This window comes from Argiope bruennichi, chromosome 2 (assembly GCF_947563725.1).
Source record: "Argiope bruennichi chromosome 2, qqArgBrue1.1, whole genome shotgun sequence".
Taxonomy (NCBI): domain Eukaryota; kingdom Metazoa; phylum Arthropoda; class Arachnida; order Araneae; family Araneidae; genus Argiope; species Argiope bruennichi.
The window spans coordinates 8,157,472-8,183,526 of NC_079152.1; the positions used below are offsets into that span (position 1 = coordinate 8,157,472).

Here is a 26,055-nt window from a genome sequence, read left to right on the forward strand (position 1 = left end):
TATTAATTGTTCATCAATATTTTCATTAACTAAAGAACATTCTCTTTATAGCTAATCCTTTTCTTTCTCTAATCTAAAACCTTGAATTTTGTATTTCAGGCGAGAAGCATTCTTTTTTTTTTCATCCACATTTATGCGGAACTATCCATCAAAGAATTTTTTTTTTCTTAGTAAAACTAAAACTTTATTTGAATTTTTTAAATTCTGATTTGGTGGAGCAAGGTTCTTATTGCATCAGCGGGCAGCGTAAATTTGTCATCATTGTCCGTTTTGTTGACAAATATTTTTTTGTGATTGGGCCTCACAACTCTTGAAGCTAGAACTGCTTATAAAACAACTTTTCAAGCGTCTCATGAAAGTATACTTTAAGTTCATAATTTGATGCAATTTTCTAATTTCGGTTCATTAAAGTCATGAGAAATCATGTGTACTCATGCATTGCTGAAAAATATATTTTTCCACGAATCGCCCGGGGCAGCAAAAACTGAGGCTACGCCACTGTGGGGGAAAACACAAGAAAATGGCGCCTGCGCAGATGCTACGCTTCCAGGTCAAGGAGAACTATGGGATACTGTAATATGACCATCACACACACTAAATAAGCTGATATAGCCATGTTTATATACTTTTCGATAAAGTTTTACTCGATTTGATAAATTTTCGCGCTCTATTTCACTACTTATTTTCTCCGATAATGAATTTACTCATCCTTACGTAATAGATCATCTTCCAACTGACCTGCCTGTTGGCAGAAATGCCGCATTTCACGGGAACTATGAAATTGAAGATATGTGAAGCGGTGGATTTGCGTCCGACAGAATTCTCGACCAGGCATGCAAATGTTGTCGGAAAAAACACTCCCATGCTTATCGACCCTTATGTTGCAGTCGATGTCGATGAAATCCACGTCGATCGCTCCTCTACCAAGCAGAAGACATTCAAGCCGGTATGGAACGAGTTTTTCTCGACCGATATTCATAGCGGCCAGAATTTGGGGTTGACTGTTTTCCACGATGCGGCGATACCGCCAGACGATTTCGTAGCGAATTGTAATATTTCGTTTGATGAGCTTTTGAATTCTTCGAAAGAATCCGGAAAATACGAGTCTGACGTTTGGGTATGTAATAAATTTGTTTCCCTCACTCATCAGTTTTTTTTTTTCCGTCTAAAATTAGAATCTTTAGAAATGATTCTTGTGTTTCCTGCTAATTTTCACTTCTTGTTGTATGCCAATGCGAGATAGCGATATAAACAAGACCGCTTCTGGCCTTTATTGCGACAAGTATGGCTGGCGATCTGACAGCTGATTGTTGTCTTTCGTGCTTTGTAGAGTTGTCACCCTTCTCGACCCAGCTCATGCTGTTTTACTCTCACGAGTAACAAACATTGTGCGAGATCCTTTTCAGACACATTACATTTATCTTTATTTTTACCCATTAAGACAAGTAATAAAGGCCTAATTTGATTTTTCTAATCAATTCCACTCCATTTGTAGAAAAATATATTAACATTTGTCAATTTATATCAAAAGCTAGTAAATGTTTATTTCATTGGAATTGATCTTTCATAAAAGAAAAAATCAAACAAACAAAACAAACTGTGATGTGGATAGGGCTGCCTGTACTGATAGTTTTGATAATTGTAACTAAATTCTGAATTTTTAAATGGTGTCATAAATGCATAGTGTGCAAAATCTTTTTCATATATGTGCATGCACCGTTATTATTACCTATTGAGACCTGTAATAAAGACCTATATTGTTTCCTTTTGATAAACTTAACCCCATATTGATAATTTTGTAAAAAGTGCATTTTCCTTATTTCAATTCAAAAGTTAATAAATTTTTATTGTTTCAATAATATTTGCCTTTTATTAAAAAAAATTATGATGAAGATGATGATTCCTCTTTGATTGATATTCTGGTAGTTTTACTTAATATAACTGCAGATTATCCAATATCTTTTAAGCTCGGAAGCATGCAGCATGTGAAATCTTTTTTGCAAAGATATATATGCAACATTATTATTGCTTATTGCCTCATTTAAGCCCATTAATTAAAGACTTATATTGGTTTCTTTATGATAAATTCCAAACCATTTAGATAAATTTGATTTTTTTTCCCGTAAATTAATTTTAAGGAAAAAGTTAGATATCCTTAAAAAATTTCTTTCTGTAGGTAATGATGGTAAAAAAATAGTGTGCTATGTTGTTTTTGCATATTTATACGCACCACTTTTACTATTCATTAAGATCTATCATAAAGGCCTTCGTTGACTTTTTTTATAATAAATTCCATCTCATAGAAATAAATTTATATTAAAGTGTCCTTCTTCCTGTTTAATTTGTTTTTATCTCAAAATGTAATACATTTTTTATCTGTGAATGAAATTTGCATTTTAATTTTTCTAATAAGAAGATGCTGTAATTTATTGCCTTTTTTCCATTAACTTATCACTGAAATATATGTAATTTCATATTGTTTTACTAGTTATAAAATTCCATCTAAGAATCTTATGCAAATCTTTGTTGTATAAATTTGATTTTTTAAGTAATATTGGAAATTATTCATGTTAGTTGTGAACTCTATACATATAAATATTTGTTTATACGCAGTGTTGCATTATGGTTAATATAAATGAAAATTTTACAATTAGTTGAAATTTAGCTGCCATAGAAGCTTAACTGATATCAAAAATTGCATATTCAATATATTCACCATGAAATTTTGTTGTCCCTGCAACAAATTTTCTCTGAAAAAACAAAACAAAATGGCTTTTATTTTCTTTTGCGTATTGAAATCATTTTATGTCTTGTTTTTAGATTGATTTAGAACCTGGAGGCAAAATTCATGTTGTTATTGAACTTATTCCACAAGGTAAGCCTCTTTTTTTTCTATGGAATATTTCAAAAATTATTTTGAATATATTTATTCATTTATTAATCTCATATAGTTGATTGAAATTTTAAATAGCTTTTTAAATGATATTCTACTACATTATATTTAGAAATGTGTGTGCTTATAGAATTGATATTATTATTTCTTTGTTTGATTTATCTAAAAATGAATTATTTTTTATTGAAGTGTATAACATTTTTTTTAACTCTACAATCAATATTGGGATTAAAAATAAAATATAGAATAGTCTAAAATTCAGTGTCATAAATTCTTTTCTGATATGAAGTTGATTCAAATTTTGTGCCGTTACATAAGATGTTTCCTAAATATCTTATATTAACACATCATCTTATTTAACTAGTTAATTAAATTGATATTCTTTTTGTTTTGTGACCAATTTGTATTGGATTGAAATTAAAAATAGAATATTTCTGAAATTTATTGCCTCGGATATTTTCTACAAAAATTTTTAATACTGTGTATATCATTTGTTGCAAAAGTTGTATTATGCTTTGCTTTCACTTGTAATGTAAACTGTTCATTTGTATCAAATCTTATCTGTAGAGCTTCCATAATTTGGTTTGGTTGCAGTTTCACCTATTTCAAGCTATTTTCAGGATATTTTATTAAATTGGAGAAAATATGGGCATTTGATAAAATGACAATTAGGTAGTATAGTGTTCCTGGCAGATTTTGAAAGCAGAAGTTTTTTAAATGTGGTTCAGCCTATGGTATTTCAACCTACTACTAATGGCACGTTACTTATTTTTGTATTAATAATTTAAAAAAAATAATTAATGTAAAATGGCATTACTTTTAATATTTTGTTTAAATTGTTATTGATGTTTATATATTTATTCCCTACTTTCCTAAATTGACGCTGTTGTTATCTCCTGCCAAATTAATGTCAAAACATAGCAATAACTGTCTATGTGATATGAATTTTAGCTCTAAGTTTATAGAACTGTCATTCTGTTTTTGCAATGATTCCAGCTAATAGGAAATATAATTTGATATTAATTAACGGTGAAAAGTTGATGGTGAAATTTATAGCACTCATAATGTTGGTTTTAGTGTTACATTTGGCGAGTTTTGGCTCTGATACCGTTAATAAGTACCCATAGTTTTTTATTTGACAACATTTTTTTTTTTATTTGTAAATTAACAGTATTTTAACAACTAATTTTAAATTGTCTATTTTAGGTTTTTATTTCAAAGTTTTTATTGCACTGAGAATAGGCATTATTTCAACCTTACTTTCCAACCAGTTTTTCTTTTGCTAACTAAGCCTCCTCGCCACATTATATGGCTACGTTTTAATTTTATGCTACTTCCTTCAGGTTTGATTGCGGTAATAGCTTTATTTTAGGTGCTGGTTAATAGGACATTTGTTAATCTATTCCTGTTTTATTCCAATGCCTCAAGATGCATTAAAATCATATAACTCGCATTTTCTTTTCCAATCACTCTACTGCTAAAAAATTTAATTTTTAAAGTTCTGTTTCTGTAAGTAAAGTTCTGTTAAAATAAAAATTAAAATGAATTCCATTGAATAAAGAAAATACTATTTACATATCATTGAAAATTATAAAGTTTAATAAATTTTCTTTTTTCATCAACAAGTTATTGAATTTGTCCTATTTATGTATTAGTGTTATCACTATAATCTATGTAAATAATATATTGCCTTCAAAAATCTAGATGCTAGATCTCATCTAGATGTTGATATCCCATCTAGATGAAATCTTAAAATTTATATCGACTTGTTTTAATTTTTATTATTATTGAATCTTGCTGCTATATTTTAATGTGAACATCTATCCTAAAATAAATTTCACTGTCATGTTAAATATTTCAATATAAAATATTAACAGCTATATTGAATTTCTATGTGAACAGCTATGTGATTTTAAATAATTTTATTATTATTATTTAAGTTCTTTTTAGATGAGTTGTAATTGAGATTGGAATATTAATTTATCGTGAAAGTATTAACATTCATTAACAAATATTTGTATATGTGGTTGGGAGAAATAATGGGAAGATAAACTCCAGAAACCTGCTTGATGGCATATGTTAATATGAGGGCAACACAATTTGGTACATATTAATGATACAACGGATAATGGTTTATATTTAAATATTTGAAAAGATAATTTTAAATTATTAGCCAAAAATTTGCATATTGAAAATATGATATTTAAAATTAAATTAAGATAATTAATTTTTTTAAAAAAATCAAACATAATGATTCTTATTACACAGGTCATGAGGTTTAAATCCAGTTGAGCAGATTTTAAGATAACTGAAAAATTTCAAAAATACAGCACTAAAATGAAAAGTGAACTGAAGATGGTACTGCAAATGAATGAGGAAGCATTGATCAGAGAATAATTTAAGTCCTCAAAACTCATTTTCTAAGCATTGTCAATGCTTGGTATTCAATTAAGTTCTAAAATTACTTAAATATTATTATATTTATTGATTTGTAATATTTTTATGTAGTAATATTTCCAATGACTTTAGTAAGTTCACATTTTAGCTATTAATTTTTTAAAAAATAACTTGCTTTGTATTCAAATTATTTGTGTAGTTTTATTAAGAATAAAATAAAGATGTTACTTTAAAAATTTCCATTGTAAAATATAGAGTTTAAAGAGTAGCAATATTTTAGTGAACTTCAAAAGCATTAAGTCATTTTTAGGAGATTCTATGCAAATCTTTTTTCTTTTTGGTACTTACGGTGTCAGTCACTTTAGACATTGTATGTGTCACTTTGCTAGTAATGTTTTAGTATAAGAAAATAATAATTTTTTTGATATTTCATCTGGTAGAAACCCTTTCCTAAAGTTAAAAAAAGATAACTTATATAAATCTGTCTAAAAAAAAAAAAAATGTAAATAATTCCTGACACACACACAAAAATTAGCATATTATGTTTTGTGAAATTCTTTTTAATTTTTATATTTATTAAAAGTATATAATGGACACAATTGCAATTTGAATCTTAGTTAAGATTGAAATTAAATAAGATCAAATTCATGAACTTGGTTAAAATGAAACAAGTTAAATCGTTGCATTAAACTTTATTGATATTAAATCTTAATGTTTATTATCATGTATTATTTAAATTAGCTACAACAATATATAACATATTTATATTTTATAATTATTCAAAAATTTTTTGGAATATAATTTTATAATATTAATTTAAGATGTTTATTTTTTTTTATTATTAACATTTTATTTAGGATATATTAATTCTTAATTGAAGAATGATGGTACTTATGTTTTTGAGTCTTATTTATATGGTACAGAATTAAGAGATGCTTAGAACACCTGTTGTAGAACAATGATTTAAGATGTTGAGGATGAATTATTTATTGGTTTATAACTTAAAATATATAAGAAAATTTATTTGTACAGTGAAAAGTATGTACATATTAAAAATACACTTTTCTTCGAAGTGTTTCATTCATTGTTAACAGTATTAGAATATTTTTGTAACGAAAATAAATTTTAATTATGCAATCAAACTTCTGTATATTGAAAATGCATAAAAAAAATTAAATTTAGGAAAATTTCAATAAATATAAAAACAAATTGCAAATTTTTCATTGAATTCTTACTAAAACATTTATAGGCTAACAGGGATTTAGGTTAAAAAGGATTTTAAAAAAAATGAATATGCTGAGGAATTTTATTTTAAAAAAATACAAATACAGTTAAGTCTGTATTTAATGAAGTCTCGTCATTCTGCTTGGAAACTTTAATATGAAGAAAAATTATTAAATAACACTTTGCTGATAAAGATTTTATAAAAATGCGAAAAACAAAAAGATTGAAACTTAACATTTTACTTTACTGATCTTAATATTTACTCTAAACAACAAAAATGTCTCTATTCCTGCTTTATACAAGTCTTACATTATGAAGATTACATTATTTATAAAATTATTCACACTTTTGTAAAGATTGAAATGCAGTCTATAGCCTTTTCTTAAAATTATAATTCTCTTTGTATTATATCAAATGCTGTGATAGCTTCCTTTTTATAAAGATTTTTTTAAATAAGCTCCTCATTGCCATTTTTATCACTCCGTATATTTTCTTGATTTGATTACATTTTGTAATATTTTGCAATACATTATTCTCCATAAAACATGTAGCAATTGCAATATCTTCTACATAGAAAATTAGAATGCTCTGTATCTTCTTTAACTGCTCCTGTGCGGTTTAGATATTGCACTTTTTCAAAGCAACTAGTTTGGTTGATTTCATTGGATTTTCAACAGATGGGAAGTCATGATACTAAAAGGTAAAGTGACAGTTAAAAAAGTGAGAGATATATATTCTAAGGAAAAAAAAATGCATGTTTAAAGTAAGCAAATGATTCTTCAGTTTGCCTTTGATTCTATTGAATTTGTATATATTTAATATTTTCCCTCACATTTATCGTGTCTTCTGCTAGGTAGGAAAATACATATTAAGTCACAGTAAGAAAAATACCGAATTGAAGCTTTTTATAATTAATTACACATTTGCAATTACAAATATGTGATAGGATATGATTGGTTTCAATTGTTAAAATATTAAACTTAATTTTTTTCAAATTGATTTGTATCACTTTGAATTTAAACCATCTATTTATATATATTAAAACTATTCAAATTATTCCAAAAAACTCTCAGTCTTTATATTTGAGCCTATTCAATGAAATTATGTTATTCTACTCAAAAAAATAAAATTAAAAAAAGCTCTTTCATAACGGTTTCCATTCTTGTAAAGATCAAAATACATCATCTGTAATATTTTCTTGAAACTGCATTTCCCTTTATTAAGATTACATTAAATGCTATTAGGAATTATTTCATTATCTTCTTCATCTCTCACCAATGTCTTCATTACCTTTCATAAAACTTTGCAATATGCCTTGCTTACCAAAGCTATTCGACATAAGCAGTGATGACATAAACAGCCACCATTTCGCAATAAATGATGACATTATGTTCACCACTGTGATATACTCCTCAAACATCTGTTTTAATCTTGTATGTTGATGATGCTTGAATTATAATGCTATCATATATATATCCATCTTTTATTTGGTTAAACCAAATGTTAATTATTTATTTGTTTATTATTCCTAATGCAGTTGAAATCTTGGTTTTAGTATGTAACTAAGAAGATAAGAATGAGAAATTTCATGCAATTCTAATAGAACAAATAGTGGGGCAAAAAAGACCCCAGGTTTATGCTTGTGGTTAAACATAAAATGGATAATTTTAATACTTTGTTAGAAATGATAGGGCCAGAAAGACCTCACATATGCTTGATTAAAAGGGAAAAAAGGGCTTGATTAAAATTTAAAGAGAAAGTGGAAATGAAGAGCCCAGGTGATCCCACATGTTGCTTGTAGGTTAAACATAAATGAATTTAAAAGTGTTTATTCCACAGTAGAACAATGCTTTATATAACAATTAAGCACATTACAGTGGATGGTGTATTCTTTCAATAATCAGAACTCATTTTCCAGATTTTAATTCCACCTTTTTGCCAAGTCTGCTTTTTAAGAGAATGTTGTATTTGTTTTGAGTGAAAGCTATTTCTTTTTATAGATTGAATTAAAAGAAAGTACATAATTTATCAAAATATTATTATATTTGAAAAACATATCTTTAAATAGAAACAGGAATATTGGTATCAAAGATTTAGTGTGTTGCATTATGAAAATGACGGTTCACGAAGTGAAAAACATTGTAAAAGGTGATTAAGTGCTATCATTATTTTATTACCTTCTGCTTTATAGCTTTAAAAAGGAGAAATGGTTAATAAACTGCTTTTACTTAGAATGACTGGTACGGAATTCAGTTTGGAATGTTTTGTGTTTTTCAAATAAAATTAATTCGTGTTTATTTTTTATATATGTTGTTTTGAAATTATTTATTAGATTTTATAAGTGATCAGATAAGAAATTCTCAGCAGATTAGCAATGGAATATTTGTAAGCAAGATCCAATTCTTTGCTTAATTTTTATGGTTAAAACTAAGCTTGCTGCTCGGTTTCGTCATCAGGCTTGCCAAATGCTCTCCAAACGCATCTATTTTGGATGATATTTGGCAAGTTATAATGGCAAAAATTTTGGTTTGCCAGCCATATTGCAATATAATGTCAGAACATATAAACATGTGTAAAACAAAATGAAAATGACTTAATTTAAGAATTTAGTAACTTCGATGAATTCTTTGTTACTTTCATGATTTTTTTTTTTTTTTTTGATTTCTTGATGAACTTTTGGTTAAAATAGAATATCTGATTAAAGGTACATATTTTTTAAAATTGTTTTACTGTAATTGGCTTATATAATGCGTTTAAAATGTTCCTGGAAATTGAGGAATTTAAAATAATTTTATAATATATATGATCTAAAAAATCAGCCAGATTTTTTTTATTTTAAAATTTCTGTTTTAAAATATTTTGGAAAAACTGATTTTTTTTAAAAAAAATTGCTTTTGGCAAGATAGATAGATGGCAAAGATAAATTTCTTATCACTTAAATAATTGTTTTCAAATTTCTTTTAATCCTTAGACAAAAATAATGAAAATTTAATATTTTATATTGAAACAATTACAGATAATGATGTTATTGCTGTCGCATAATTCAGTATTTATTGAAAAATAAAAAAATTGAATCTGCTATCGCAAATTTTAAGTTATCATGCATGAAATTATTTTTGTAAGTCACATGATATCAATCCAACAGAAAAACATGTTCTCACAGGACTCATATTTCGCAATCACCAATTTAGAGAAGTGATGGCTTTTGACCGTCTCAAAACCAATCGAATTTTCAAATTTTTTTTCGTAAAAAACCAGTTTTAACTGGTTTTAAACAATCGCGTGACTATGATATTACGCATGCGTCGATATTCAGCAAACGATGTTTTTTTGCAAAAATCCGGTTTAAACTGGTTTGGAATGATCACGTGTCTATTGTAATGCGCAATCATCACATTTTAGAAAACCGATGTTTTTTTGTTTTTTTTCTCCATCTCAAAATCACTCGGAACTCCAAAAACCTTTCTTTGCCAACTAGAAAAATTGAATATTGGATATAGAAAAATTTATAACTTTTGGTACTTTTCCTCGCGGTTTCGAATTTTCTTCTCTGTGTTTTTTCGGACGATAACTTTTTGCAGCTCTGCTCTTTATTGGCCAGACTGAAGAATCGGGTACAAGGCAGACATTTGCGCCAAGTTGCAATTTTTTATTGGCGATAAGTCATCAAATGTAACCTTCTTTATCATTTTCTAATAACCCTAAAAGCAAAGAATTGATGCCACAAAAACGATAAATCGCCGAATTTCTGCCCGTTCATTTTGAGGCTTCACAAATCTGAACCGAAACAACATCATGTTTTCACATGATGATAATGTTAATATAGTATATTCTATAGAAATAGTGACTTGTTGCATTGAAATTTCTTGAAATCTTTGAGCAAATGCCAAAACATTTGCTTTAATCGGCAGGAATTAAAAACCTATCACCGCATTTTAAGCATATCGGAAGAAATTATAGTTTGTAATTCTTCTTTTAGTTAAATGCATTATATCGCAAAAATGATCCCGAAGTCGTACCCATACTTTGAGTGGAGGCTGTTGAAAATAAAATCCTAATTACAAAAAAAAAAAAAAAAAAAAAAACCACCCACTTCAAACTATTCACTAGATTTATCAAAGGAACCCTTGGAGGCATACCAAAAAACACTAGGAGATATTCCATCCATTCTATTCCTTAGCACATGGTTTAAAATAGCAGAGAAGATAAAATAACACCAGAGTGATCGTCACATTGAATAAATTTGGATTTTATTATAACCCTGACCATCTCTCCTGTTGCCAAAAAATAATGCTGGACGTATTCTCCTGCGCTGTTTCAACCCAAAGAACAAACCTTTGGAGCAAATTCACTTTTAATCATCAAGAAATTTCGTCTCTTAAAAGTTTGACCCATTTTAGGTGGTTTTGCATCGTTCATTGAAGCATTCTAACATTTATTAATTATGAATTAATAAATGTTATGCTGTAGTATTAGGGGATGACTACTAAAAATCCACTTCAATAATACAGTGCCCGAAAAAATTATAAGGACACGCGAAAAATCGCCACATCTAGAAACCTTGTTTACAGAATCGTATGCAAATTTTTGCAGCAAAAATAGAAGTAAAACTAAAATATTTTATGCGTAAAGTAATTAAAATTTCCAATTTTAAATCTGCTAAAATTTAAATTTTGATTTTTAAACCTAAATGAAAACGGAAAAAAAGTATAAGGACATTGCTTTTTCTCCAGTAATTATTTAAAAATTTGCATATTTGAAAGCATAAAATGATAAGTTAAGAGATTGCGAAAAGAATTTCCCACTCGGCGACTTTCAGTGTGAATTTTTAAACGATGCCCAAAGGAACTCAACTTTCTGACTCTGAAAAAGGAAAAATTGTTGCTTTTCGGGAATGTGGATTAAGTGGATGGGAAATTTCAAAAAGAATCAAGAGATCTAAAACGGTGGTTTATAATTTTCTAAAAAATCCTGGGATGTATGGTATGAAAAAGCGAACTTGGAAACCAGAAATTCTCACTCGTCGACAAAAAAGAATGATTATAAGGAGAGCTTGCGAGAAAAGAGAAACCGCAAATGAAGTTAGACAAAATTTGAGTTTACCATGCTCAACAAGGACTGTTCAAAATGTTTTGAGTAAACATCCTCAACTTTCTTATGGGAAATTAGTGTCACGCTCTCCCTCTTACAAATCATCATAAGAAAAGAAGAGTTCTTACTTTGCCAAAAAATACATTTCTCTTGGTCAAAAGTGGGCTGATGTAATTTTTTTGGACGAAAAAAAGTTCTATCTTGATGGACCTGATGTGTTTCGTTATTTTTGGTATGATATGCGATAGACCAAGGAAGTGTTTTCCAGACTTCAATATGGTGGTGGCTCGGTTATGGTATGGGGCGCTTTTGCGGCAAATGGAACCACTCCAATTGTATTTATCAACCGTGAAATGAATTCGGACAGGTATGTTGATATGTTAGGAGAAAGTTTGTTACCTGAAGCGCCACTAATTACTTCAGGGGACTATATTTTTCAGCAGGATAATGCTTCGATACACGTTTCTACGAGTGCAAAACTCTGGTTTGAAGCTAATTCTGTAAATTTACTTGATTGGCCGGCGAGAAGTCTCGAACTTAATCCAATCGAAAACTTATAGGGACTTCTAGCCCTAGAAGTTTATAAAAACGGCACACAGTATCAATGTACATAAGATCTTGTCGTCGCTATCAAAGACGCTTGGGAAAAAATATCTGTGGACATTTTAAAAGATCTTTCAGGATCTATGACCTCTCGGCTTATTGACTGAAAAAAAAGGTAGTTTTCTTGATTATTGAAACATTTTTTAAATATTTTACAACATGTCCTTATAATTTTTTCCGTATTTCCTTTAATGTTAAATTTTGTGAAATCAATATTTTGAAGCTAAATTATGTTTTTTTATGTGGAATAAGTGTTATCACAAAATTATGCAGCAGAAGTAAGAAATATAAAAAGTTCATTTAGGTGAAATGGAAATAAAGCATATTTTCATGCAATTACATGTTGTCCTTATACTTTTTTCGCGCACTGTAGTAATCAGACTGTTTTGCTGAATGTTTTTGTAGCTGCATGGATTCACGTAACGAATGGAGCTGCAAAATACTGTTGCAAATGCTTTATTCACATTCAGTTGGAGGAAAGAATACATGAAAGAAACAAAAAAAGTAGACGTCGAACGCAAAGTTTAATAGAAATTTGAATAAATGGGTGATAGTTACGTGCTTACAAAAATGGATGTCCATTTCTTCCTAATCAATTATCTTACAAAAATAGTCTCTGTATTATCTTGAGATTCAAAGAAAAAAAACCTTTTTAATGATCTCAATTTTATATCTGTAGAATTTGCCACCTAATTTAAAAAATATGTTTGATACCCTCCACGAATATCGATATTCTGAATTCTATACAATATCGTAACAATATTATTGGGCATTTTGTGTTAATAAGGTAAGCTGATTCAGTTGAATTCACGTTTTTTAGTCATATCCAATTTACAAGGTAAAATGTTTTTTTAGTACATTCCATAAATTATCTGACAGTGTGAAAAGTAAACAATCGAAGCACACAAATATGTCGCCAAAGGCGGCTAGTTTGTTATTCTGGAACTCTTCTGAATCTGGCGGTCCCTTTGGTTTAATGTATGCCGAGTTACAAAGAAAATGCTGCATTTTAAAAGGCAAACCTTTTAGCTTTAACACTAGAGTATAGGTATTTGCATCAATGGCATAGCAGCGATTAATCAGCAACGATGTTGTGTTGGTCTGCTGATTATGTTCACCTGTGAAATGTGATTAAGTGTAAAGTTCGCAAATGGCATGCAGCTAATACCCGAGTATCGTAGTATATATTAAAAAAATAAATACTAAATATAATAACTGACATAATCAAAAGCACAACAGATAAAGTCTTAATTCTACTATTAATTAAAAAAAGCGGGTGATTTTCCTCTCCTGTATAGCTGAAAAAATCAAAAGATAACTTTCTATCATAACACGGCAAGAATATTTGAATGCTCTGGAATCCAAATGTAGAATTTTTTTTAAAGCTCTTCTGTGGGAATCGGAACTTTTGCGCTCGGTAAATCATTCCCTTCCCCTGTTGCTGTCATAGGTTTACTGGGATTTGGACCTTTGGCAAGAAAACTTGGCGCGGGTGACGGTTTTTAGTTTTCCATAGCTGCATTTCCGGTCGGGCTTATTGGTAATAATGGAATGGCGATAATTTTTGTAAAAATTTTATTTGATCTTTCATTTATGAGATCTTGTACATACATTTATCTTATTATTATTAATAAGAGCCTTGTTCATTGCTCCGAAAAATTAATATATATGAATTTTCCCAGAAAATTAATCTACATATTTTTATCACTCAAAATTTAATAAAATAATTAAATAAAACCCCAAAATGATGCACTGCCTTGAATGGTTCCTGAGAAGAGAGATCTAAGTGCTAAGTGTAAATATATTCATGTCTCAAAACAATTTGTTAAATAAGATTCAAAGGTTAATGTAAAAGGATAAACATGTAAACGGATTACAAAGGGTAATTGAAAGGACCTATGAAAAAATTTAAAATTCTTAATTCATCGGAGCTTTTATTGACTCCAGTAACATAAATTGTAATTGTTTAGTTCATTTAGACCATTTTGTTAGTAGATGCGTGCCCCTGATTAAAATTGACTGATGGGCGCTGATTACAGTGACTATCCAATAGATATATAAACCCTGTTTACCTTAAATTTAATTGTTTGATTTAATTAATAATATAGATATTGTAAAAGTTTATAGCAATCTTTTCCTCCATTTACTTTTTAGAAAATATATTTCAAATTTGTTCGCTTCATACAGACACTAGCTGAAATTTACATTTTTATATATTTAATTTACAATAATATTTGATTTATGTTTTTAATTTGAACTTCTTTCAATGTGATGGCAACAGGTGGATAACAGCTAATTTTTTCCCATTGACGTGCTAATGCAGATTAAATTTTATTTTTATTTTGTGCGAAGTACATTGTTGAAAAATATAGTTAAAATGTTTCTTTAAAAACACGTTAAAAATCGAAACTTAATTTGTAGATTAAAGCATTGGTATCATTAAAAAGATAATTTTTTTAGCTTTATCTTGATGCAAAAATCAATTTTGTGTTTTAATATTTTCGGAAGTTATAGCGTTGTAATTTTTAGAAAGTGTATCTATTTTTAAATCTTGTTACTCCTTAATGTAACAAATTATTGTATGTATAAGGGTCAATGTCAGTGAAATGAATTAATATTAGATAAGTATATTATCTGTAATGCTCATAAACAATGCTGATTGAGAAAGTTTTCGTATTAGTTGAAATTTAAACACTTTCGTTTTTCAAGTTCCCATTTTTTGTTGAGATTACTGAAAATTAAAAAAAGATGCATTGCGCAAAAAGCGGAATAGTATACGGTTTTAAGAACAATAGTAAATGTTACATGTCCAATAGAATTTGAAGTTAAATATGTTCTTGTGAGTAAGCGATCAATGACAAGTTAAGTAAACTTTAGCAACCATAAATCTGAATTATAAAACTAAGTTGGCCATTTCTTTCATAAAAACTTTAAAAAAAAATGCTTTTTAATGTGTATTAGCATTTGTGTAACAATATATTTTGCAACTATTTTTCTTCAATTCATGGTTATATAGGAGTAATCATAATTTCTATTTTGAAAAAAGCAACATTACTACCAAGTTATTCAATGAATCTCTCAAAACTTTTTTTTTAATTTTAATTACATACAAATGAACAAAAAATGCTGTTAAGCTTTCAGAAATGCGGAACAGTCTTGACTATGCTGAATGTCAGAGAGATAAATGTTTGCAGTTAGTTTATTTTTTTTTTATTTCTTTATTTATTTTTGTTAAAAGTAAGTGACCATATTATGCATATTGTGAATGCATATTAAAAAAAGAATTATTTAGAAATTATATTCATTTTTTTTAAATTCACCTTTTTATTATTTTCATATTATTTTTTTATGTATAAGTAAAAATTATAACAATTCCTAGATGAATATTCAGTCTGAAATATTCCAGAACTTTAATACGAAATAACGAAATATACAAAAATTCAATTTAATTTTGTTCGTTTCTTTCTCAATTAAACCTATTTAATATATTTTGAATAAATAATTTACTTATAAAATTCGAAAAAAAATTAGGGACATTTTATTAAAATTCGCTGTTAGTACTAAAACTATTGAGAGAAAGGATTGAGCCATTCTTTTGGGATGAATCCGAGGTCTTACAATTTCATAGGCACATAGATGTTGGCCGATTCTCCTGGATTGAAAAATTAATAAAAGCAATTATTGATAAAAATAAAATCGTGTCAAACGAAATACTATAAACATTGAATTACTCCTTCTAAATTACAGAATTCGGAAATGTTAATTAACAGAATTATAGAGAGCAAGTAAATGTCCCAAAATCGAAGTGCTTCAATAATTAATCAGTGATGAGTTCTATGTTCTAAGAGCCCTTCTAACATTCACGCAGGCCTCAGTATGATTTTTTGTGCAAGCAGAGAAAATCTAAAATATCCAACTCAAAGAGTATTTTTTCCAAACAAGTTTGGGTGACTCATTAACCCACCAAACCCCTCTCGTGATGTACAAAGACAGTGACCTCTTCAGAGAGTAAGGGAAAGTTTTATTGGTTAATCGTTTTATTGGGGGTGGTTGATGGGTCAGTTGACCGCACAGTTTGGCGTACATTGTAAAATCGCCAAATCTTACATGCAAAGATAAAGTTTATAATGTGGTAGTCTTTCTTGACACTTGAGCGGAAGGGGGGAAATTTATCGAGCGCAAGTGACATAGAAGCCTTCTGTGAGTCATTCTAGGAGATTTGTAGATATATTTTTCAAGGGAAGTTTGGAAGACTTTTTTTAAGCTTGAATGATTTTAAAGAATTTTTTAAGCAGAAAAACTGTTAACAACAGAAGGCTTTTTTCTAGAATTGTGACTCGGCAATGACTAGACATATCACTGAGGCTTCGGCTGTGAAGATGGAATGAATAAGATGAATTCGATAATTAATTATTTTTTTAATAGACCTGCTATAGAAGCCATCTGAAATTCCTTTGATGGTTTACTTTGGACTGTTGCCATTCGACAATAAGAAATAAAAGCGATTTTTGCTTTTAACGATCAGTGGCCACGGTTCAACCCCTCCCATAGGAGGCACGTCCCTTCACCCTCACACCATTTGTGTGTCCACCAGGATGACGAGAACCATTCCAGAAGCTGCTTATTCTCAAGTCTGAAATGCTCCCCGCTGGTGTTGTATGGGCCATTTTTTTTTTTAGATGGATGCGTATTTGGTAATAGTGTCAACCTTATAGGTCAGATCTTTGGCATTTCTTTAGTTGAAAGGGTATGTTGTTCTTTAGTTGGAGGGAAAGGAATATCTTTTGATTCTAGTCACCTGGAAGTCGACGCGAAAAGAAATTCTATAAAAGAAAATCTATTTTTTTGTATCTCAGCTCCAGTTTGGCATATACAAATATCATATGATTTGATTTCATCAGTCACTTTAAATTCGCCAACTTAATTAATTTTTTTATAAATCTTTACAAAAGACAGTAAACAGGTCCATGACAGATTTCGTGATGTTGATCTTTATTATTAAAAATGTGTGAGGCAGAATGACTGTGAGATTCAATTAATTTTTAGGACTCTTCATAATTTCGAATTAAATTTCTGTTATCACACATTATTAAGCCAATTATAAAGCGAATATTTATTCCACTGATAGCGAATAAATGATCTTCAGAGAAGATTAGTAGAGAAATGATTTTACAGTCATAGATAAAAAAAAAAGTGAGCTCTTTCAAAACATAATAGTAAATCTGCTTAAGAAATAAATTTCTTGAACTAAGGAAAAAGAGAAGAAAGGGGAAGAACTCTTGGCAAAACAACGAAAATAGAATGCATTTTATTAATTAGTCATCGTTCATGACCAGCTGGGAATACTGGTTATATTTAATTTCAGGTTTAGGTATAACTCCATGTTCATGGTGTCTGAATTAAAGCCGCATTATTTTAATTGCCCTGCTTAAGTTTTGTTTGTGGATCTTTCGAATGGAGACTAATCTCATGACGCTCTTAAAAATATAAACGCCCGTTTCATCTTTCGCGATACTGTAACTTCACTTCTTTATTTGGTCACACAGGATAACGATGCATTTATTATTAAACAAAATATTTCTTACTTTTTGAATAATGGAGAAAAATCCCGCTATTAAATATTATAATAATATAAAGCTCAATGTGTATCCGTTGGCGCTCTACAGGCCAGACCATCTGACCTACTGTTAACAAATTTGGCACATGCATACCTTGGAGGGTGGGAATGATTTTTTTAAATTAAAATTTTAATTAATAAAAAAATTAAAAGAAATTTTGGTGTTTTCCCGCTATAACTTCCGAAAATATTATCGCACAAAAATGATTTTTACATCAAGTTAAATTTCATGAAATAATCTTTTCAGTAGTACTAATGTTTTAACTTATTTCTATTTTTAATGAATTTTACAAAATAATTTAATTATGTTTTTCAATAATTTATTTCTCGCAAAATAAAAATAAAATTTAACCTACCCGAGCAAGTTACGCGTGCATGGAAAAAAAATTAGCTTTTATCAACGTGTTGCCATCACATTGACAAAATTTAGAATTAAAAAAGAAAGTTGAATCGGATGGCAGACATTCAGGCCAAGTTGCAACTTTTTGTTGGCGATAAGTCACCAAATGTGAATACCGTTTTTTTTTTTTTTTTTTTTATTTTAAATCCTTTTCTAATAAGCCTAAAAGCGAAAAATCGATTTCTTAAAAGCGATACATCGTCGTGCATTTTGAGGTTTCAAAAACCCGAAGCCAAAACAAATTCATGTTCTCACATGATAATGTAATTTTTTCTAAAAACTAAGTGCGAACAGTTTTCTATGATCTTTTACAATATCTGCATTACTAATTCAATAAATCAGCTTCACTTAAGGCAAACATTGATATAATATATATCCTTTCAATTCAGGATCCAACGGCTAATTGGTAAACCGTTAATAAAAGAAATACATGTATTAAAATGGTCTAAATGAAGTAGATAATTATATTTTATGTAACTTAACAAATACTTTAATAAATTACAAATATTTAGCTTTTGTCTAAATCCTCTGCTCTGTGAATCCTATTTTACAAAATATTCTGGAAACACTAATATTTTAAATAAAGAGAGAGCAGTCCAGTTAACTAAGTCAGTCACTAAAACTGACATTTATGAAAATTTGAATATCACAGCTCAGTAAAAATGGGCGATTTTAGACCATCAACTTTCTTAAAGATGATACCGCAGTCAGCGCCCAGGGTTTTTCAAGACTCATTGGCCTAAGATTATGAAAATGTTGATTGTTCTAAACTATTCTATTCCAAATTTCATAAATCGATCAGATTTGTAGATCAGATACTGTAAATCAGATCAGATCAGTAGATATAAACGTTCATTTGTTTATTTAAAAATGAATGTTTTAAGAATATTTCGCTGACTATGATTCGTACGGACCGAAAAATTATGAAGTCTAAATTTTATTAAATATATTCATAGAACCCCAACAAAATAAAATATTGTTATTCACATCATATAAATTTTTTTGAAAGTAAAACTAAAAACTGAATTTTATGACGAATCTCAGAAATTGTTGTTGAATAATTCTTGAGATGTTATATAAATCATGAAAATTATCCTGTAGTGCTCTTAAGACTGCTGAATGACTGTTTCCAATACACATATTTTTTAAAAAAGGCTTAGTTTCAGAAAAAAATATTTTTATATTCATTGCAGTTTAATTATTTCCACTTGAAATTTTACAGGGCCTGACGGAAAATGAGAGAGATGCATAGTACTTATGGCTTAAGGCCTTTATAATCGTATGTTTGAATTGTGTGACTATCAAAATTTGAAGCCTAAAAATATTTTGATGAAGAAGCTACATAAAATATTTAATTGAAAATTTTAACTAGCATTAATGTTGGCGAACCGGCGAGTAGCCATATGCGGCTAGTTGGCATACGGATGTTTGAAAACAAAACATCTCGAAGTGCTTATTACTATATAAATACTAACTATTTAAATACTGAATTTGGATGCTGTGGAGCGCTAACTCACACTCGCGCATTCACACACACACACTTGTACACGCACACATACACACACTTTCATTAATTCATCTTTATTATTAGTATAGATGAAGGATTTGTATTTTACTTGTCGTCAATTGAATTTGTCTTGTCCTGTATTTTTCATCTGTATAACTGAGGTATTATTTTTCAAAAATATCTTCTTTTTTTTTTTTTTTTTTTTTTTTTTTTTTTTTTTTTTATCAAGCCCTCTTACAAAGTTATAAAATTTTCAATAAATAAATAAATAATGAAAAATCTCATCAAAGCAGTTTTTTTTTTCGTAAGGGGGTGGAAGTCACAGATTCCCGGAAAATAATTTCTATAAAAAAATTAATAGAGTTGCAGCACTTACTGGGGACGCAGCTTTTCCGAATTCTTTATCTGGGTCTTTGAACTATTTCGCTACCGTTGGATACAAGTAGGTTTTATGCTTTAATTGATTTCATGAAACAACTTCATTGAGCACGGCAACTATAGCATAATTAATTTTATAAAGTTAAATAAGACTTAAAAATTAAACTATAAAAGGAATTATTTTTTATAAATATTCAAATAGCAATGATTTTTCAAAATGGATATCGTTGTTACCGAAATTTCTTGTTCTCTTATAGCGCCATATTTTCAGCCTGCATTCTACGCTCTTGAATCCCAGTTTCACGCTCCAAGGATTTCAGTTTGGGAACAAGACTCGAAAAAACCTGCTTCATGTTGCGAAAGGGACTCGTAGAACCGAAAAGGAGAATTGCTTGACTCGCCAGCAGATGTTTATCTGGTGTTTGTTGCTTTCCCTTAAACTTATCTTTCTTGAATTTCTATTGGAATTTAGTTTGCATTCTTTCTTACACACCGTTATAAGTAGATAATCAGTAGGTATACATAATTCTTATGGGAATATTTTTGTTCGTCATATAAAACTTTTCTGACTGAAAAATTATAATTCTTGAAAAATGTTTGATATACCGGGTGCCCCCAAAATGACAAATGTATTTTTTTGGGAAAAACAACAACAACAACCCACAGAATGTTATCGTATGCGTCACATGTGCAGAGTTATCATTATCAGCGGTAGGTGGCACTGTACTTCACTTGAGACAATTCCAATTGGCATGTTGGCTCGGATGCCTGGAAATTTTTGCTGCCGACTGCGCCACGTTGTTGCTGCAAGTGGGGGTTACATTCGAAACATAGTTGTTTAATTTTTTTTGGAACAATCTTCGAAATATTTTTATACTAACCCCCCCCCCCCCCATCGACAGGCAAATCTAGAAATTGTCTTTTCTCGCCCTCATTCTTTCTTCCGTCTGCTTCTTCAATCATAACTCTAGTTTTTATCGCCGCAGTTATTACATCTGCATAGTCACACACTGCTCTTCGCTTGCCCTTTCTGAAATAACATTATTTATTTACTTTTGAAAATGATTCGAAATGTTTCTAGGCTTTTTTTACGGTCTAATTCTCATATATCGAAATTCTCTAAGTATTGAACTTTTATTAATAATTTTTGATTTTCATTAGAAGATCTGGTTCTATAGATGGAATAAAATTTCTATATACCGAGCAAAAATTCTTGCATAACAATACTTTGAACATCTGTCAGTTCCAGCCGAAATGTAGCATTCAATTTCACTCACAGGTAGGAATGTAAATTGATTTTAAAAAACGTTCACGGAAACTTATTGTAACGGAAATTCGCGGAAGGCTGCTAAGCTGTGTATTAAGTGGCTGTAAACATTCCGTGTGTTTTTTGTGACTTCTGCTGACATGGAGTGAGATTTTTGCTTAATTGGGTTTAGTTTAGGTTTATACAAAAACCTGTTTTCAAATTCAGTATTTCCAAAAAACCGGTTGTAGCCGGTTTCCAAATTTTTGTCGAAAAAAGTAGAATAGGAAAAAATATTTTATTTAATTTATATAAAATAACAAAGAAATCAATACGAAAGTCAAAATATAGAAAAAAAAAATTAAGAGTTACATATACATATTATTTACACAAAATAACGAAAACTCAAACAAAAATTTCAAATAATATTTATTATTTTCAATAATTTTAATTTCCACTAATATCCACTGAACGGTGGCTAAATCTTGTTCTTATTTTGGACACAATATTGCCTAAAATTGAAAATACTCGTTCACTAGCTACTGAGCTTGGTTTTATAGTTTTCATGTTTTATAGTTTTCAACAAGTTTTTTTTTCTTTTATTCGTTGCCTCAAATAATGAAAATTCAGCTCTCAATGTTTATGGATTTGTAAATTTTTCTTTATGATCTTCAAGAAATTTATGAATTGATTTTTCCATGGCTTCTTTTAAAAAAGCATTACTCTGATGAATAGTTTCTTCGATTTGCTCTTCATCAGAATCGGTTTCTACATAAGAATTTGGGAATATTCTAGACAATATGCATAGAATGAATAGCAAATCAAATAAGTAATTTATTATGTAAAATTAGTTTTTACATAATAATATGAATTCTTGAATCCAGTTTTTTAAAGCCTGGTTTGAAAAACCGTCCAACTCTAGTTTTAATATTTCTTATCGAGAAGATAAATTTAAAGTAGAAAAATATTCGGGTAGAAAAAAAAAAAAAAAAAAAAAAAAAAAAACCCCGGCCGCACTGAAGGTTGCAGAAAACGTGATAATAAACAAAGGCACGAAGGAAAAAATTAAATTTCAACAAGTATGTAAACAATTTTTAAAAATTGTGATTCATTTGCTAAAATCTTTGGCAATGTTGAAGGAGATTATCACATATAATTTTGAAACAGTGGAAGAAAATTCACAAATGGCACATTTTTGTTCATTTTTATAAATAAGTTTCGTTAATATGGAGTTTTTAAAATCTTTCTTTAATCCTCCAAATGAATCATATGCAATTGTATTTAAATTTAATTAGAAAGTAATGGAAAATCTACAGCATATATTTTGAAATGTCCATATATCGAATTTTTCTATGAATCTTGAAATTCTTTATAATGGAGGTGATTCCGGATACTTGGGGGGTGGGATGGATACGAATAGTATTCACATCCTACTCGCGCTGCATTTCTTTAATCATAAATGCAGGGTGTCTCAGCTCGACTGATGTTTGGTGAGGTATCTTCCCCAACAGTGGTACATTTATTTAAAACAATCATTTATTGCACAGGAATGTACAGGTGCAGTTGACGCGAATGAGAAATGAGATGAGGCTTCGTTGACAAGTGTGGTGAACTCGCGTCAGGCTACGGCGATGCACGCTTGACAGCGATTGGCGTACACTGCCAAAGACGCCGAGCACGCGCATGAAACAGCTGATGATATTCGAACAAACTCAACTGGAGTCTTCATATATTCCCAGAAGAAGTAATCGATGCTCGATAAATCGGGAGGTCCAATTTATCCCTCTCTGAAAAAGACACCATTATTTTTCTTTTCCATTAGCTTCCTTTGTGTTTCCTTTCATGTCATTTTCTGTGTTTTGCTCTTCACATATGCTCGCCTATTCCCACTGCAATAAAGGATTGTTTTAAATACATGTACTACCAGTGAAAATTTCATTACAAATATCTTCATGAGTGGAAACATTTTGTTTCCATTGAATTGAGACATCACCTTCTAAAGAGATAGCAAATGCAATGGCGGTACTGTTAAACGATCTCCCGTTGAATGCAGTTTTCTAATGAACAGGAAATTCTGCAGAATATTGATTTTTAACGACATTTATATTTTATTTACACTACTTATTGCGGAAAATCATTTATATATTTTGAAGTTTTCCCAACATTTTCTCTTTCACTCTTTTTTGTTTTTTGTTTTGTTGTTGTCATTTATCGAAACTCCATCAAAAGGAAACCAATCCGTTGCCGAGAAAACTGGGAACATCTGAAAGACACGGGCGCTGTTAACTTCTTGAGATGGAAAGAAATTCACAAGTATACAGTCCACTGTAACTCGCATCGAGGCCACGCAAAGTATCCGATATTGTATAGAAATTTGAAAAAGATCTGTATCTCCTAAATGAATGAATATTTTTACCTAAGACTACTCTTATAAGTCGTGTTCCGGCAAGACGAATCGCGAACATCATTTTTACTTTTGTGACAATTGCCTGCTGACACGTGTAGCACGTCGTTGGTGATTTTGTGACGAAAGCATCTCGACATACGTGGCACATTTTTCCATTGCATGTGTTTAAACAAAGTATAGAGCTGTCTAATTTTCGTCTCGTGTATATAAACAATTGCGAATACTATATTCTGTGGAGCAGGGCATATTTCATTGTGTTATGATATGCTGAACACACAACACTGACGAAGCGGTTTATTAGAAAAGAAAGAAATGCTACTAACATTTGATACTATGTGATAAAAATGACAGTTTTAAAAAACCTAAAAAATGCACTTTAATTTTATATAAAAAAATATCGAAAAAATGTATGAAAATTCTATTCTTTGTAATGAACTTGTGCAAAGCAAGATTGCAAATTTTTTGAAAATTTCTCCTATACAAAATATGCAAAGAGAAAATATTGTCGTCGAAACTATCCGCTCTTCAGACTTCCCCAAATCCAAACCGCCGCGAGTGCTCTTCCCACTCTCTCTCAACTTTAAAAATTTATGAAACCTAGAAACTTAAGCAGAATAAAAAACGGTTTGCATCATAAGTCTCGGGATTATTTTTTAAAGTAAGGGAGGGGGGGGGGGAATTTAAAAACAGGCGATAGGGGACGTTTTGTACAGAAGTAAAAGAAAAGACAGTCAAATAACAAATATAATGTTACAAATCGCAATGTGTGTTCCACATTTAGACGACGTTTCCACATTTAAATTCTGAAGCTAATGTTTCCATTTCGTCTGAACGTTTCTACCTTAGTTGTCCAGTCCTTACACGATCCTCCAGCAATCCCGTTTCCTCAAATCGCTGAACAAGCTTTATGAGGCCTGCCACTGTTAAAGGTCCCTTCCCATTCTACACATTTTTCTGAAGTCGGAATTTACGCAGTGCAACGGTCGCTGCTTCCTGGTTCAGGTAAAGCGGTTTCAAAACAAAGATTTATCTTTTCCACATACTTACGTAGCAACTGAGAACTGGTTCTGAGTCAAGAGCATAAGTATTTATAACCGAATGCATTTACATACATCCAACTAAGTCGTTCGTAACTAAGCCATCTGTCGACTGTTTTTTTTTTAAATTTTTTTTATCTTAAAAAAATCCCGTGACTTATTGATGCTAAACCCGCAAATCGTTTTTTACACTCATGTCCATAAATTAAGGATAATGCAAGTTCAGGAAAAGAAAGAGTCAGAAGCAAAACAAATGTGACTTATTTGCAAGGCCTATATATTAAACAAAAGGTAAAGAGCAAAAAAGATGCTATATGTTTGATATCATTAATAAAAATTGCGATTTTTTGCTCCCTGGAGCAAATTTCAAAATAATAATAATAATATTTACAAATACCAATATTACATGGTTGGTATGATGGTTAATACATAGTATGTCTCCCAGACGATGCAATACAGTCCGTACAGGCATGCTGAGTATCAAATTATAAATCTGATTTTGGAGAATATTACACCATTCATCAAGCAATGTTCTCCGAAGTTCCGGTAGACATGTAGAAGGTGCTTGACGGGTTGCAACTCGTCAGCCAAGCATGTCCCACACATGCTCTACTGGATTCAAGTCCGGTGAGAATGCTTGCCAGTCCATATGGGTGATATCCTCCGATCGAAGGTATTCGTTTACGATTAGTGATTGCAATACCGGTATACCGGGATACCGAATACCGGTATTTTGAGCCATTTGTACAATTTTGTAATACCGGTATTCACAAGTTTAAATACCGGTTTTTCGGTATTTACTAGAAATTTTTAAAATTTCTCCACTATATGTTCAGGTATCGCGAACATAGCAAAATATTATGCGTTATTGTTTTTATGTCTCCATAACGGGCGAAATTAATTAGCTAATTAACGGCTTAATTAATTGCTTAAATCTAAATTAGTAAAACATGGATTATCCATGAAAGAAAATATTGTATCCTTAACGACTTATGGAGTAACAATTATGAAAAAAGTTGGAAAGTTGATTGGTGCAAATCAGCAGTTGTGCTATGCACATGGAATTCAATTAGGAGTAATAGATGTATTATACTAAAAAAATAAAGAACAGAAGAATCCAAATACTGTGGATATAGAAATTTCGGATTCCAAGTTTGAAAAGAGTAAGAGTGAGAGTGATATTGACAATGAAGATAATGACAATGTAATTGTTGAAGAAGATATTGCTAATGAGGATGAAATATTAACCTATCAA

General features: G+C 29.9%; 1 protein-coding gene across 1 annotated transcript in view; it reads left to right on the forward strand.

The window, feature by feature from the left end:
• Positions 1–529: 529 nt before the first annotated feature.
• The window catches only part of LOC129958112 (calcium-independent protein kinase C-like), a 64,595-nt gene continuing 39,069 nt past the window's right edge, over positions 530–26,055 (forward strand). The window contains exons 1-2 of the mRNA XM_056070307.1: positions 530–1,117; positions 2,821–2,875. Of these exons, the coding sequence (XP_055926282.1) occupies positions 755–1,117; positions 2,821–2,875 (418 nt within the window). The 5' untranslated portion in view covers positions 530–754. The remainder of the gene's footprint in view (positions 1,118–2,820; positions 2,876–26,055) is intronic.